The 18,007-nt window shown below is 33.9% G+C and overlaps 1 protein-coding gene across 10 annotated transcripts in view; it reads right to left on the bottom strand.

The window, feature by feature from the left end:
* Nucleotides 1–18,007, bottom strand: part of LOC118199039 (putative ATP-dependent DNA helicase HFM1) — a 511,790-nt gene that overhangs the window by 48,345 nt on the left and 445,438 nt on the right. For all 10 annotated transcript variants that reach the window (XM_085816885.1, XM_085816888.1, XM_085816889.1 and 7 more), the window contains one exon: nt 12,207–12,282. In XM_085816885.1, coding sequence (XP_085673011.1) covers nt 12,207–12,282 — 76 coding nt within the window. The remainder of the gene's footprint in view (nt 1–12,206; nt 12,283–18,007) is intronic.

Genomic DNA, 18,007 nt, shown 5'->3' with positions numbered 1-18,007 from the left:
TACTGATAGAGACTACCATACGGAGATTTCGAAAAAGAATATAGAGACCAAGAAGAAAAAGTTAGAAATGCTGAGGGGTAAGTTGAATTTTGCTCTTTCTCATGCAAGCACTACACAGCCAATAGCACAACAGAAGCGTAAACCACGTGATCACTCAGACAGCGAAGACGATTCGGATGGATTTCAAAAACCAACTAAACCTGCAAAGGTTCCTAAAAATATTCCACCCAGCACTATTCCCACCCAGAACAGCTTCACGGCACTCTCGCAACCTAACACACATTCCACTCAACCCACACAACAAATCAATAGTTCACAATTACCAGATGCAAGACTTCCAAACTATAGCACACCTACACCGATTATGGTTAAGCCGACAGATGGCGCCACACATAACCAATACATCAAAAAGCTCACAACACTTACACAAGCTACTTTCTACGCCAAAATAAGTGGAGAATACTTAAAATTGCTACCCTCAACAACTGATGACCACAGACAGCTCACCACAGATCTTCAAAAACATAACATCGAACACTATGTCATTACACCTAAACATAAACGCCCAGTTAAAGTAGTCATTAGAGGCCTACCCATCACCACAGACACACATGAAATTTCCACTGAACTTACAAACCTTGGCTACACAGTACACAAAGTAGTTCAGCTCACTAGATTTAAAACCAAACAACCCATGCCACTATTTCAGATCCAACTTATGCAGACACCCAACATTGATAAAATCTACAGTGAAACACACCTAGGTATGTTCATCATTACAGTTGAAAAATACATCAACAAAAACATTACACCGCAATGCCATAATTGTCAACGTTTCAACCACTCTTCAGATAATTGTTTCTTTCTACCTAGGTGTGTTAAATGCGCACAACAACATAAAACCACAGATTGCCCTACACAAGGAAAAATAGACAATCCCATCTGCGCAAATTGCCACAAAAATCATCCAGCCTCCTGTCGCGGTTGCGAGAAATTCCCTAAAAACAGAAACATAAATAAATCACCAAACTACTCTTTTACCCCAAACAACATCACTTCAACCATACCTACATCCACGCAAGGCAGAACATATGCACAGGTTGCATCCAACAACACACAAGGCACTAGAAACCAGAATACTAACACTACATCTAACACGAATACATTAATTGACATATTTTCCACGTTAAAAGAACTTAATAATATTTTCGGTAACAATAACATCTTTAAATTCTTTTCCATTCTTAAAAATAATTTAGACCAGCTAAAGTCAGTGGATACACCTATGGAAAAACTATTAATTTTATTTACTATATGTGAGGAATCAAACATCTTTAATTAAATTTAAAAAAAAAATAACACATAGATCTTAATTTTTGAAACATTATACACTGCTTGCATGAGACCCCTCAGCTCTTTTACCAAAAATAACAACTTTCTCTACCATTGGCTTTTACAAACCACCTGACCTGAAGATTCTCAAGCCTTCTCTCCGCCCATCGACGCCGCCTTCTACTGTACACCTCAGCGCATCGACTTTCGTCCTAGGAATTAGCCTCCGAATACTTCTCCCCAAGTGCATGTGTCACCAACTCACTATCGACTGGACTCTATGCCATATACTTTGCTTATGGACATCTTGTTTCTGCCCATTATCACTCTGCCGGAACGCACTTATGGATTCAACGTTCGAAAAGAGACTCAGCTTCGACAGGGATAGGACTCTTCAGTCCAGGCGCCCTTCGAAAGGAACCTGAAGGTTGATGGATGATACTAGTCAGGAGCCTTTGTTAAACACATGCAGGGGTGTGCGGTCATCCAACATAATGCCTGTCTAAACCATTACACTCCACCACCACAATGTTCCTTTTCCCAGATGAGAAAGGGGAGGGGGGGTATTGTGCTCCAGACTCTCTCCAGGTACAGATACGCAAAGAATCAGTATCCAGGCTGAATTTTCACTCATCTGAAAAAGCATGCTGCTCCACTGAAGTCTGGTCCAAGGCACATGGTGTCAGCACCATATTAAATGTGCTATTTTGTGTGCTGCAGTGAGCGGGACGCAAGCATCGGTCTTTAGGCATGCAGCCGTATTTCATGAAGCCTTCGGGCTACTAAGGATTATGAAACTTCGATTCCAGCGGCAGCATACTCGTACAACTCATATGAGAGCATCGAATCTATAGCAGTGCTGTGTCGCCGCGCCGAAAGTGCCAAATAGTAATCGTCATTTGTCATTGTGAATCTTGGTAAACCTTGTCCAAGATTTCTCGATATGGATCTAGTATCCGAAAACTGTTTCCACGAATTTCAGATGAATTCAGTTACATAGAATTCTGTTGCCACCTGTGATTGTGACTAGCCTGCCTCCAATTCTCCATCTCATCCCGTCATCCGTACATTCGTGGCTACTTATTTTACCTGATAACTATTAAAATTTAGCCAATTCTTGTGAGAAACATGGCAAATACCGTGAAGGAGTACGAGCATACAAATTGCTGAAAATCTCTAGTGTGTTTATATCCCCTCCAGAATCATAGCTCTGCAGATACGCATGTGTGCGCTTACATATTCGACTCTGAATAATTGCATAATACTTTGGCAGCATAACTAGTACCTTTGGGTCAATACTTTTTGTAGAAATTGACATAATTTGTAGATTCTCTTAATTTTGCACAGTAGTGTAATTTCTATTATTATTACTAATAAAAACATATATATATAAGATATAATAAAATACGATGGCTACATTAAGAAATCATTGCCAACCTTAAAATTGACTATTCTAAATTTGATGTACTAAGTTCATCTTTTCTCCCAAATTCGAGATCTTTGTACGTTACATCCCGCTGCTTGAAAATAGAACTAAAACCTAAAATTAGCATCTAACCTGTGATGCGACCCTAACCTGCGATGCGATCCTAACCTGTGAAATTAGCACCTAAGCTGCAATTAGGTTTTAGTGCTTAAAATTAGCACCTAAGCTGCAATTAGGTTGTAGTGCTTAAAATTAGCACTAATTTTCGAAACAATTTTATTCCGAAGTGCTGTGTCGTTTGATGTGCTATTTTGTGTGCTGCAGTGAGCGGGACGCAAGCATCGGTCTTTAGGCATGCAGCCGTATTTCATGAAGCCTTCGGGCTACTAAGGACTATGATTAGCACTAATTTTAAGCACTAAAACATTATTGCATTCGCGACAATTACGTCACTTCGTCTTTTTACCTTTTCTGCCCTGCAAAACCCCTGCGCTGCTATGCTGTATTGTTCTTTATCTTAAAACCCGTTTACATAAAAATTATCGTATTTAAATATGATTGAAAAAAATTATTTTCTACAAAAATGATCTGAAGTGGGTTATCATGGAATAAAATTATGTTTCGAAATGTCCAAGTCTGGAAGTTTTTGGTTTAGCATCCATCTTTCTAACTACGCAATAAAGTCTCTTCGAATGCCTGAAATTAAAGTACCAAATTTCGTCCTACTTTCAGTATTAATAAGTACTTTTGCCTCAAACAATTCAATAATGATCTTGATAAATTTATCATTTTAGCTACTAATAGATCCAATTTACCTACTACTACTTTTCTTGAATGGAAAGCTGCACTAATTAAAGAATTTCAACTTTTGCTTTTCAAGTCGCCTAATTTCAATTCTTTGCACAGTAAAAAGCATCTAGAAAATCTTATTCAGAAACTGCAAGATAACTTTATCATCACGAAGATGACAAAGCTAGCAACAATTTTAGTGTTATTTGAAAAAAGTTTTACTTCGACCTTCTGCTTAATGAATTGAATAACACTTGCACCTACCAAAAGATTACTAAGATTCTTCTCAATAAATTTAATGCACTACATAAAAGACTCAAAATACATCCTCGGAAATATAATAACAGGTTTGCAAATCTCTATGCACTACCAAAATTTCATAAGTCTCCGATCAAATTCAGGTTCATTGCCAATAGTACCAAAATTTATCTTAAAGAAATAGATTATCTATTTGCACAAAAACTACGCCTAATACATGACCTCATTAATAACTATGATTTTAAGTATCTGCATTGCAACTGGATGATTTCAAGTAACGAACAAGTTCTAAAAACTGTAAATACACTTAAAATAGAACATATCCAATGCTACGACTTTAAAAACCTCAATACTACTTTACCACTTGAAGAAATTTATAAAAGTTTACTTGCTCTTCCTGATTTATTTCCGCAAATCTCTACAATAATAAATACCGAAAAATGGCAACTTTTTCTCTCAAGCGTACTTTTCAATAATTTTATTCAATTTAACAATAACATCTTTAAACAAATACAGGCAATTCCAATGGGAGGTAATTTTTAAAGTTCTGTCTGTGAATTATTCCTTTTTACAAAAGAATTGACCTTTATACGTTCACTCAGTAAGGGAGAACATAAATTTTACCAACACATCTATCGATATATTGATGATGTAATTGCCTTTAACAACTTTAACAAAATAGAAAATGCTAATATCTACCCTACATGCTTAAAACTATATAATACAAATAAGGCGCAACATAATGAAGTCTACCTTGATTTACATATTATTGATTAAAAGTTATTAAAAGTTTACGACAAAAGAAGATAATTCAATTTTTCAACACTAAAATTAACCAACTGGAATTCAAATATATCCAAAAGAGTCATCCTCAACACAATTTATTCACAGCTTCATAGAATTAAAAGAATCTGCAATACAGCAAAACACCTTCAGGAAGAAATACTTTACTTCGTGACAATCTTAAAAATAACCTCATTCCTCAAAAAGTAATTAAAAATACCTTAAAAAAAACCTGGCATTAGCCTTACCAATTTTTAGATTTTTTAAGTTAGATAAAGATATTTTATACTTAAAGCCCAATGGGACGGTATAAAGTGGATGGCTGATTCTGAGAATCTAATGTATAAATGTACAGATAATTCTTGTCACTACGTTTTCTTTCCTCCAAAAATTTGGCACAATACTTTTAATACTATTGTTTAAATAGTTTTAAATTACTTTGATGGCCAATCCTACTACTATAATTAACAAACGGGCCTTTTCGTTTCGTGAAGCTTGATCGCCCTCTAGCTTGAAGAATTACGACTTTCATTAACAAATGACTATTTTTTCCATTTTTCTCTTACTTTTGTGGCCATGTTAAGTAATTTTTAGTTGAACTAGCCATTTTCACTATTGCACCAGTCCTCCTTCTTAAATCTTCTTAAAACTACTTGACAGACGCCATTTTGAACTTTTTCCACGTCTTTCGCACCCCTTTGGCTTTAGGCGGGTTCCCGCCAACGGACACTCTTTTGACATTGGCTATAGCCCAGTGACCTTGTTTTCCCCTTCCTACGTCACACGACAAGTTGGAGAGCAGTGAAAAGCGCGGAAGGGAATTATAACCCCTTTTTGTTTTACTCCACGCAAGAGAAGACAGCATTGCCACAGGTCTGTTTTTTGATATTTTTTTAATATTTCTTTTAAAAGTTTTTTTCTTGGTCTTAGCAAGACCCACGCTGTTGGTTGTTTTATTTTTTCCTTATTCCATTAAATTTGATTTCAGATTCCTTTATAAAGTTTTGATTCTCTAAGCTTGCAGGTCCAGCCCGTACGTTATTGTATATTTTGACTAATAGCTAAACTAATAGCATATCGCTATTTATTTTTATTTTTATTTTTATTTTTATTATTGCTGTACATCGGAATTGCATTTACATTTTAATTGGAACAGAGAATTGAGACTAAAAAAAATTTTAGGACAGTTTATTTAATTAATTAAAAAAATTTTGTAACGCAAAGTTTCAATTGTCTGTTTCGGCGAAACGCGTAATAGAGTTAGCTTGGTTCGATGTTCACTCAGAAAATGTCCCTTGAAAAGCCAGAGTGCACTTCGAATTAAGTTAAATTACCATTTTCCGCTTTTTAATTTTTAATTTTTTACTTGTTCCATCGATTGGTTTTTTACTGAGTTTTATTTTTTGCCTTTAACTTGCTCCTCGATTAGTATTTGACTGTGTTTTATAATTTACATTTTATTTCACCTGTAGCCTAATATGCCACTTCATTCAATTTAATTAGTTTTTATTTAAAAACTCTGTTAAAATTATCGAAAATATTTCACATATAGTTTTTTATTCGAACTTGTAAAAACTACTGAATATGCATATGTTGGATTTTTCTTGGAGCCATAGCTTTTGGTAACTTTTTGTGGCGAGCTAACAACATTTTCTCTTCTCATTTCCTTAATTTTGCAGCACATTGCGCAAAAAATTTTGACCAAAATTGGTCTTTTTTGTATTGTTCTTACAACTTTGCTTATAATAATAATAATTAATAATAATAATAATAATAAAAATAATAATATATATATATATATAATAATTTATTTCCTAAACAGTATTGATTAATTGATTATATTATCTCCTAAGTTTAATTAAAGTAGAATTATTTTAAAAGTGTGCATCCATACTGGTAAGTTATATTTTGAAAGATGTTTTGAAGTAATTTGAAATTCAATAATTTGAAATTCAATACTAACAAATTAATAAATTGGAACTCCAACATATCCAAAAAAGTAATTAACAATACTATAATTAATCAAATACAACGAATTAAAACTATATGCACAGATACAATAGATTTACAACGCGAAATTTTGATCCTTATCAAAATTCTCAAAAATAATCTAATTCCCTTTCAATTTATCAACCATTGCCTTAAAAGAGCAGGCGTTAAATACTCACTCTAAATCATTTAACTGATAGGGATATGATAATTTATTCCTAAACCTGAGAAGGCGGTATAAGTTGGATGACTGTCAGTTGAAAGATTTGTATATAGTGTAATTACTCAATTGTATATATTGTAAAAAGCTAATTGTCTTCAGACATATACTGTTACTATACTGTTACTAAAAAAATGGGCCTATTTCCTGCCTTTAGACTGTCTACTAGCTCTTGGACAGCGAAAATGCCTTTTTCCTTTCTTAAATTCTTAATCATTGCGACACGACAATTAGCCAGAAATTAATTAATTTCCATTCACTGGTATTTTTAAAAAAAATCTTAACAGACGGTCTCTCTCAGATAAGAACTCCACAAAATACATCCCTCAAGAATTCCAAGTCCCACCCACTACCATAAATTTCTTCACCCAAGTCTTACCGACTGATATAATTCAAAGCCCCCACTGCCGCTAAGAATTTTCGGACACCCTACACTTCTGAGTCAGACACGAAGAGAACACATTGCCAACTACCCCACTAGAAAGAATGTAAGTTACTTAATACCTTTCTGGCCTTTATATCTTCATGTACATTCACTGATCTTATTTATATTATTTTCTATTTTATTTTTATATTATTTTTATATTATTTTTATGTTCTCTTTGATTTGTTTTTACAAAGTTTGCATTATTTATCTTTTTTATAATCTTCTATGTTTATTTCAACTTTACTTTGATTTCGATTTCATAATGACAATTTCCAATGTTTAATTTCTACAAATAATATAGTACTCAAATACATAAAGATGATAGTGTCGGGGACGATTACTCGAGTTTTACAGATTCTCTACAGTAATTGATTTTTACTCCAAATTGAATTGACTAAAATGCTTCATGAGAATAAGTTCTTTGAGTAACAACTATTCGCGGAAATATTTGGCCTGACTAGAATTGCCGGTTTGGCTTTAACTTATAACTCGAGTAAAGACGAAACACTTTCATATTTACGTATTTTTATCAATTATTGATCATTGAACGGGAGTTGGTTTGTTCCCCTTGAAAAGTCAACTAATTTCCGATCAATGACAATAATTACATGTTTTAATTTTTACTTTTACAATTGTAATATTATTCTTCGTGATGATTTAACTCCAGTCCCCGTTAAAACATTATTAACATTTTGCTTTCAAATTACTTCAAAACATCTTTCAAAATATAACTTACCAGTATGGATGCACACTTTTAAAATAATTCTACTTTAATTAAACTTAGGAGATAATATAATCAATTAATCAATACTGTTTAGGAAATAAATTATTATTAACTAACTTTGCAGAAATTGCGCAAGTAATAATAACTTGTATTCGCACTAAATGGATTTAAGTTCATACAACATTTGATATGCTAAATAGCAGCTATTAGCGCTATTTATCTCTTACCTAATGTACCCACTTTATATATTATCTCCAACCTTTTTAAGTTTTAAAGTTCTTATACAAAAACTTTACTGTATTGAAGGTTAGCAGCCTCCTTACTTTTATATCTTGCTAGTTTAACTCATATTGAAATCACTAAATGTCATTCCACTAGATGACAAACTTGAAAATTTAACGCCATGCCTGCTACAGGTAAACCCAAAAAAACAATTTCTATGAAAAACATTTAACTGTATTTACATGATTACATGCGGTACTTAACATATTAAATATATAGGACAGACTAAAAACAATCTTAACTTTCGAATCAATAACCATAGAGCTCAAATCAAAAAATTCAACGCACAAAAAAATAACAGTAAAATAAGTACACCATCACAACTTAATACAGCAGAATTAGAACACTTTAAACACCATGACTTCAACTCTATTCAACTTCAGATACTAGATATAATACCCAATCACAAAACACGAATTTTTCAGGAATCTCTCTATATACTAAAACAACGTTCACTTTATCCATATGGACTTAACACTTATATACATAGTCATAGAGATACTTCTAAGAAGTCTATTTTCAGCCAATTTAAACTCTACAGCATCAAAACGCAGAGAGGAAAAAGAGGAAGCAAAATAAAAAATAATGCGAGATTTTTATTCACTTTGGATACACTTGCATTGAAAAAACAATTGAAATGTTTTTTTGACTCAGACTGCTTTCCCAAGAAACTTCTCAACTGGTTACACTCCTGTACTAATAAATTCCTTATCAAACTAAAAAAATTCATTCAAGAAAGCTACGACGACATACAAATCATTAAAGACATGATTCTTGATTTTAGTCTTTTCAGACTCTCTAATAGTCTCACTCAACGCAAAATTTATTTTAAAGTCAATTTTCTGCATCCGCAGTTTGACAATATTCATTTCTCAAGAATCATCAGAGATTGTAAAGATTACTTCCCCGCAGTTGACACTATACCAATGATTGCATTTAAATATCAAAGGACCTTAAGCAACTTGCTTACTAACCACCATGAAATAGATGAAACTGCAGAATGACATTGTAAGACACCAATTTACAGCAATTACGTAGATTCTCATCACCAGCACATAATTACTGGCAACCTGAATATCATACAAAACCATCAACTAAAAACACTAATGAGTTATGGTACAAAATTTAGACCAGTCAGAAACATGACTACAAATTACTGTTACAAGACTTTCGAAAACAACATCAACGAATTTATAGTTAAAGCAAGCTATCAACTGAATTTTCCCATAGATACCTTCTTAAAATGGAAAGCTAAAATTCTTCAACGCATATCCACAGAAATCAGTCACCTCAAATTTAAAAGTACACTGAACTGGTCGCAACTTACATCTGATATTAGTACTCGTAAATTAAAACAGCTTTTTACTATTACAAAAATAGATAAAGCAACTAATAACTTTAGCATTATATGAAAACAATTCTACACTGAGATTATTCATAAAGAACTTCTCAACGCAACTACTTATCAATCAGCCAACCTTACAGAAACATCTATAATAAACAGGATTAAAACTTTTCATAAGAAACTCAATATTACTTTCAATGCAAACTACAACAGATTTACTAATCTTTATGCGATTCCCAAATTCCATAAAACACCATTAAAATTTAGATTTATAGCTAATGGAACTAATAATTACAAGAAAAATATAGACTATTATTTTTCAATTCAACTTAATAAAATCTGTAAATTTATTTTCAATGATTGTAACACTAATCATAACTATTGCTGGATCATTCATAATAACACTCCTGTCATTAATACCATTCATACCATTAACATCCAAAACATTAACTGCTATGATTTTGAAAACTTATATACCTCACTTCCTCTAGAAGAAATCTATACCAGTCTACTTGATCTACCAAAACTTTTCCCTAATATACTCAATATCATGACTCTTGACAAATGGAAAACCTACCTAAAATGCACACTTTTTCATAACTACATCAAGTTTCAAAATCAACTTTTTAAACAAGTCAGAGGATTGCCAATGGGCTTACATTCCAGCACCTCGATCTTTTTAATCTTTTTATTTTATTTTATTAATATCTTTTTATTTGTCAAAGAATTTAACTTCCAAAAAAATCTACAACCACAAGAGTTAAATTACTACAAACACACCTACAGATTTATTGATGACCTTATTACAATTAATAATTTTGGTAAAATTGAAACCTCCGACATTTATACGAATTGTCTTAAACTTAATAAAACTAATAATTCACAAAATAGCATAGACTTTCTAGATCTTCAAATCATTAACTACAAAAAAATTTTACTTTTTGACAAAACAAGAAACTTCAATTTCAATACTAACAAATTAATAAATTGGAACTCCAACATATCCAAAAAAGTAATTAACAATACTATAATTAATCAAATACAACGAATTAAAACTATATGCACAGATACAATAGATTTACAACGCGAAATTTTGATCCTTATCAAAATTCTCAAAAATAATCTAATTCCCTTTCAATTTATCAACCATTGCCTTAAAAGAGCAGGCGTTAAATACTCACTCTAAATCATTTAACTGATAGGGATATGATAATTTATTCCTAAACCTGAGAAGGCGGTATAAGTTGGATGACTGTCAGTTGAAAGATTTGTATATAGTGTAATTACTCAATTGTATATATTGTAAAAAGCTAATTGTCTTCAGACATATACTGTTACTATACTGTTACTAAAAAAATGGGCCTATTTCCTGCCTTTAGACTGTCTACTAGCTCTTGGACAGCGAAAATGCCTTTTTCCTTTCTTAAATTCTTAATCATTGCGACACGACAATTAGCCAGAAATTAATTAATTTCCATTCACTAGTATTTTTAAAAAAATCTTAACAGACGGTCTCTCTCAGATAAGAACTCCACAAAATACATCCCTCAAGAATTCCAAGTCCCACCCACTACCATAAATTTCTTCACCCAAGTCTTACCGACTGATATAATTCAAAGCCCCTACTGCCGCTAAGAATTTTCGGACACCCTACACTTCTGAGTCAGACACGAAGAGAACACATTGCCAACTACCCCACTAGAAAGAATGTAAGTTACTTAATACCTTTCTGGCCTTTATATCTTCATGTACATTCACTGATCTTATTTATATTATTTTCTATTTTATTTTTATATTATTTTTATATTATTTTTATGTTCTCTTTGATTTGTTTTTACAAAGTTTGCATTATTTATCTTTTTTATAATCTTCTATGTTTATTTCAACTTTACTTTGATTTCGATTTCATAATGACAATTTCCAATGTTTAATTTCTACAAATAATATAGTACTCAAATACATAAAGATGATAGTGTCGGGGACGATTACTCGAGTTTTACAGATTCTCTACAGTAATTGATTTTTACTCCAAATTGAATTGACTAAAATGCTTCATGAGAATAAGTTCTTTGAGTAACAACTATTCGCGGAAATATTTGGCCTGACTAGAATTGCCGGTTTGGCTTTAACTTATAACTCGAGTAAAGACGAAACACTTTCATATTTACGTATTTTTATCAATTATTGATCATTGAACGGGAGTTGGTTTGTTCCCCTTGAAAAGTCAACTAATTTTCGATCAATGACAATAATTACATGTTTTAATTTTTACTTTTACAATTGTAATATTATTCTTCGTGATGATTTAACTCCAGTCCCCGTTAAAACATTATTAACATTTTGCTTTCAAATTACTTCAAAACATCTTTCAAAATATAACTTACCAGTATGGATGCACACTTTTAAAATAATTCTACTTTAATTAAACTTAGGAGATAATATAATCAATTAATCAATACTGTTTAGGAAATAAATTATTATTAACTAACTTTGCAGCAATTGCGCAAGTAATAATAACTTGTATTCGCACTAAATGGATTTAAGTTCATACAACATTATATATATATATATATATATATATATATATACGTGCGTAAATGATTTTAAAATGTTATGTTTGATAATACTTACAAGTCAAATGAAATTTTAAGTCGTGCTTTTTTCATGAGAAAATTTGCTTCAGTATTATCATCTTCAAAATCTTGTGCTTAAAAGAAGAAAAAAAAAAAATCTTTATAGCTGTACATATATAAAACGAATTAATTTATTGTTAATAGATATATTTTGGAACTAATATAGTCTGTTGTCTTTTCGAAACAGGAAAAATCAGTAATATCCTCGCCAGGATTTGAACTCCGAAACTAGCCATATGTGCTTTCCAATTACACCACAAAGAAAAGAGGAAATTCCTTGCAAGAGGAGGTAAGGTTCTTATGTTAATTAACCAGTTATTATGATTTTGATATTTACCGTAACTTCTTTCCTCACAAGAATACAAATTAGCTTTTAGAGTATATAACAGGGTGGCCAAAATGCGGCTCGCGAGCCTGATATGGCTCTCGCAGGCAATTTGTGTGGCTCGTACATATAAGATATATGTATGAAATATGGTAAACTAAAATTATTCAGTGTCCAAAAAGAAGTAATTAATTAGTTTAGACTCTTTTTACAAATTTGTGAGGAATTTCTTTCTATTTAAAACCTCCTCCACTACTTCTATAATGATATAAATATGAACTTGTGGCTTTTAGAAAATCTAGATGCGGCTCTCGAACATTCCTGAATTCAAACGTGCGGCTCTTACTGACATGAAGTTTAGCCCAACCCTGGTATATAAGCTGAGGATTTTGAATCTTTGAGAGAGACAGATTTTCTTGTACTAGTGCTGCACAGTTAGAATTTCATCAGCTTTAACAAAAAGTCATTATTCTGTTTTTTTCATTTTCTTACTAGCTGATATTTAAGCGCCAGCAAAATAATGAGCCAGCTTATAGCTTAGTTTATTGAATGTGTAGTCTTAGACTACTTTATCAATGTTTAAATTTATTTAACTGTTATTTCTTATAACAGTCTTATTACATCGTCACTAAAGGCATAAGTCATGCCTTTTCTGTTAAAGTTCAGAATAAATAAAATTTTGAACAAAATTTTGTCGTAATATTTCAGATGTAGCGATAACTCATTAACTTCTCTAGTAGAGTCTGCAGGACTTTACTTCAGATTCCAGATCAATAGCAATCCTACAAAGATAGTTAAAAAATTCATTAGTAAGAATTTTAAAACTTTTTTTTAATCCTATGCCTAGTGTTAGCCATTCAGGCATGTACAATACTGCCATTTAACAAAATTGAAAAACACCATTGGAAGAAATGCCCCTGATTTCAGGTGGTTAAGTCATGAAATCATTTATAAAGTGAGGGTGTTGCAAAAATAACCACTCTGATTTTATTCAGACACTTTTACAGATAATCATGATACGTCAAGAGCATATTCACAAAGCCTACAGGACTTGTCTTCTAATTTTGACTGGTTAAAATTGAAAAGCATAGGGTTACAGAATCTTGCATTTGGCAACTTTTGCTTTATCACGTTTGCTGTTTGTTTACTACCCCAGCATAGCAAAGAACATTATTATAAAAGTAGCAACTTATTGGTATTATTCTTATAAAAATGCTATAATTTGAGATGATCATATGTTCTTATTTACTTATAACAAAAAAATCAATCTTATCAAGATAAACAGCAATTTCAAAACTGCATTTGACTTATTACTGTTCACATAATAAGGCATTTTTCGCCCTCTTTTCTGCATGCCTTCGTGATGTAACGGTAGCACACTCGCCGCGTATTCGAGAGGTCTAGGTACGAGTCCCGGTGAGGGCATTGCACATTTTTCACATCTCCTGCTTCAAAAAATCCTAATAACTCTAACTGAAAAGGACTAAAAAGGCGCCCGAACTAAAAGATGTAGTGGATGATGATTCTTCACCACCAGGAGTTGGGGATTGGGTCCCCAAGGGGTAGTACGTAAGGTATTTTTTCCCTCCTTTCTTCATGCCTTCGTGGTGTTCAGCGCATATTGAGAGGCCCAAGTTTGATCCCGGCAAGGGCATTGCATATTTCTTCAGTTTTCTGTTTCAAAAATCCTAATGTCTCTACAATGTATTTTCTCACTCCTTTCTGCATGCCTTCGTGGTGTAACGGCAGCACACTCGATGCGCAATCGCGAGGCCTAGGTTCGAGTCGTGGAGTGTGCATTGCACACTTATCACATCTCCTACTTCAAAAAATGCTAATATAACTCTACAACTTTATAGAAATTATGATAGTTTCTCTTTGATCAAGCATATATAGTGCATTCTTTAGGAATATGCTTCATATATCACTAACGGAAATTAGATACTTACCTATTACCGTGTTGACCGCTCGCAGACATTAGGACATTAGACATTTCGGCAACGGTTTGCCAATTTCGGCAACAGTTGCCAATGGCCGAGTCATAACTGCAGAATTCTAAAAAAATAGTCATCCGTAATTGGCACTAAAGCACACTAGTTGGCCAGTCGACGGGATGATACGCAAGTAGCGGAAATTAATGTAATTTCTAAATGAATATACTTTTGAGCTTTTTGCATAATTTAGATAAAATAACAATTACATCCCTTCGTTTAAAAACTGGCGTCAAGCAATACTGTATTTGATTTATTATTTGAAGCTTCTGTTATGAGGTTCCCGCCTTCTTGGCATGTCTTCGTAGTGTGGTGGTCTGCACGTTGGGCGCGTATTCCAGAGGTCCGTGGTGCGATTCCCGGCGAAGGCGGTTGCTCATTTTTCATCTTTCATGCTTTCAAAAAATCCTAATGTCTCTATAGTGGCGCCCGAATTAAAAGGGTGTTGGATGAAGTTTCTCCTCACCCAGGATTTGGCGATTGGGTCCCGTAAAAACCCCAGTCGCCCTTTAAAACAGGAAGTATATAAGGTAATTCTTCCGCCTTCTTGGCATGCTTTCGTGGTGTGGTGGTTTGCACGCTGGGCGCGTATTCCAGAAGTCCGTGGTGCGATTCCCGGCGAAGGCGATTGCTCATTTTTCATCTTTGATGCTTCCAAAAAATCCTAATGTCTCTACACTGTACATAAATCAGATGTACTACAGTTTTACAGGCTATGTAACTACAAATGAAACTTGCAGTATGAGTTTATTTAAATATCTGTATAAGGCATTTCTCCCGCCTTCCTAGCGTGCCTTCGTGGTGTAGTGGTTCTGCACGATGGGCTGGTATTCCAGAGGTCCATGGTTCAATTCTCGGCGAAGACGGTTGCTAATTTTTCATTTTGCCTGCTTCCAAAAAAAAAAAAAAAAAATTCCTATTGTCTTTACAGTGGCGCCCAAACTAAAAGGGTTTTGGATGATGATTCTCCTCACCCAGGATTTGGCGATTGGGTCCCCTAAAAACGCCATTCATCCTTTAAAAGGGGGAGAATATAAGGTATTTCTCCCGCCTTCCTAACGTGCCTTCGTGGTGCAGTGCTTCTGCACGCTGGGTCGGTATTCCAGAGGTTCGTTGTTCGATTCCTGGCGAAGGCGATTGCTAATTTTTCATCTCTCCGGCCTCCAAAAAGAAATCCTAATGTCTCTACATTTGTACCAAAAATAAAAATATTTATTACCATGTCTCAACATACATTTCAGAATGCAAATGACACCAAAGACTTTGAGACATCTGAATTTTATTTTAGAAATTTCCCAAATAGTATTTTATTTTGATATATTAATGCGTTATGGAAATTTGCAAAACTGACTTTTTTCATAGACAGAAGTGATGATGAAAAGTTCAATATACCGTTTCTATGTAAACATCTTTTGCACAAATATTACAATATTTTTTATAGTTTCTTTTCGATTCATCCTTAACTAAATACATATAAAATATTAATGGTGTGGTGTGGTGTATTTAATTATGGCAAAGCACACGAGGGCTATCTGCCTAAGGGGAGGGATGCCTTTCGTGGAGGACTTTCTAAGGGAAACTGGCTCGTATACACGTTACACATGGGGAAAACCACGAAAACGCCCATGCAGCCAGCCCGTTCGCGGGATTCGAACCTCGGACCGAACTACCAGTGTTCAGCGACTTTACCGCTCGACCGCTGGTGGGCTATAAAATATTAATAAGGTCAGCAGTACATATATAATGTAACCTACATAATTCCTTTCAGCTTTCATTTACAACACATTTTGTTGGCTACACTTTGTGATTCAAATACATTGACATCTAAACGTTAAATTTTCAGAATGACACTTATTTCCAATAATTCTACTATGCAGAATTAAAAAAAAAAAAAAAAAAAAAAAAAAAAAATCTTAATTTTAGTTTAAAATAAAAATAAACAAATTACAAAAACTTTCCAATATAGAATACAACTTGTTTTCATGTTTTTCCCCATGTGTAACGTATATACGAGCCAGTTTCCCTTAGAAAGTACTCCGTGTGTGCATCCCTCCTTTTAGGCAGATAGCCCTCAAGTGCTTTGCCATAATTAAATAAACTAAACTATACTCAAGCAATAATATTTCTAAATCGATTAGCTGGCTGTAAAGTGTTAATGGTTTTATGCAGATTATGCACATCAGATGCGATTGTTAGCAGTAGCAGTTTTATGAAGTGATGCCTCCTCGCCTTAACACATCGGGTATGCACTATGCTTATTGCTTTTTAAAATTAATTGGTGTTTTGGGAGCCTGTTAAAGAGACCTTTCTGTTTATGTAAAGTGAATGGCATCATAAGTCTATCTCTACCTCTTAGAAACGAAATAACTGATTGGGCAAATTTTTACATAGAATTTATTTAGATGTGTCTTCTTAGAGGAAGCAATGTTATGTACTGTATGTCTACAAATCTAAAATTGTGCTGCCCAGAGACGACCCATGCTTTCTTGTTATAGCAACAGTTGATAAATATCCTGCCCTTATTTCCTCTCACAATGTGGCAGATTGGGCGAAATTTGCATACTTGCATGCAGTTGTCTTATTGTATGTAGTTGGAGAAAAGTACATTGCTGGCCGTTAAAATTACAACACCAGAAAGGAATGAACTGACGAACGTCAAAATCACATGAAAGGAAGAAGTTATATTTCAGCGCATTTACATGATGCAGGAAGGAGAAACGACATCTGAAGCACCGCAAAAAAAGAAAAGTTGTGTAGTGGATTACTCATTCGGAAATTGCTTTGTAAGTTTGCGGTTTGCTCAGAATATCGTGTTATGCCTCGAATAAGAAGAGGAAATATTTACCAGCAAGTTTCGAAATTCGATAGAGGCAGGATCGTTGCCTATTGAAAGTGTAGATTATCGTTCCGTGATATCGCCGGTCGCACTGGTCGACATCCAACCACTGTCATGTGAATCTTGAATCAGGTCATACTGAACGGCATGCAGTATCTCAACGGCCTCCCATGACAAACGCCAGAGAGGACAGACATATTGTGAGATCAGCCCTGCAAAATCGTACGACCACATTACGGACCATTAGTTCATGATGTTTTCGTTTGGCCTAGTCAGTTCTCTGATATTGCAGGAATAAATGTATGGAAAGGGCAGACTCAAAACTTTCAGTGAACTATTAGTATCTACTTTAATTGCCCATCGGCAGGCTCGCAAAGCGCAATTCGACTAACAAAAAGATCATGCTTTGTATCTGGTGGGATATTCGTGGTATTATCCATAAAGAGTATCTGGAAAAAGGTAAAACCCCTCGAAAGTACACGAGATGCTAGTTCGTGTTGACGCTGCTATCAAAGAAAAACGTCGAACTGAGTTCCCGCGTAAAAAAGTAATGTTCCATCAAGATAATGCGAGACCACATGTGTGTGCATTCACCGGCTGAACTCTGTACGGACTCTTCCTGTTTGCGCGGTTGTCAAAAACGTTCC

The sequence above is a fragment of the Stegodyphus dumicola genome, chromosome 5 (genome assembly GCF_044657685.1).
Source record: "Stegodyphus dumicola isolate Sdum_Otavi_A_Nest chromosome 5, ASM4465768v1".
Taxonomy (NCBI): domain Eukaryota; kingdom Metazoa; phylum Arthropoda; class Arachnida; order Araneae; family Eresidae; genus Stegodyphus; species Stegodyphus dumicola.
Note: the sequence above shows the minus strand (reverse complement) of the source record. Positions and strands in the feature narration are given on the sequence as shown.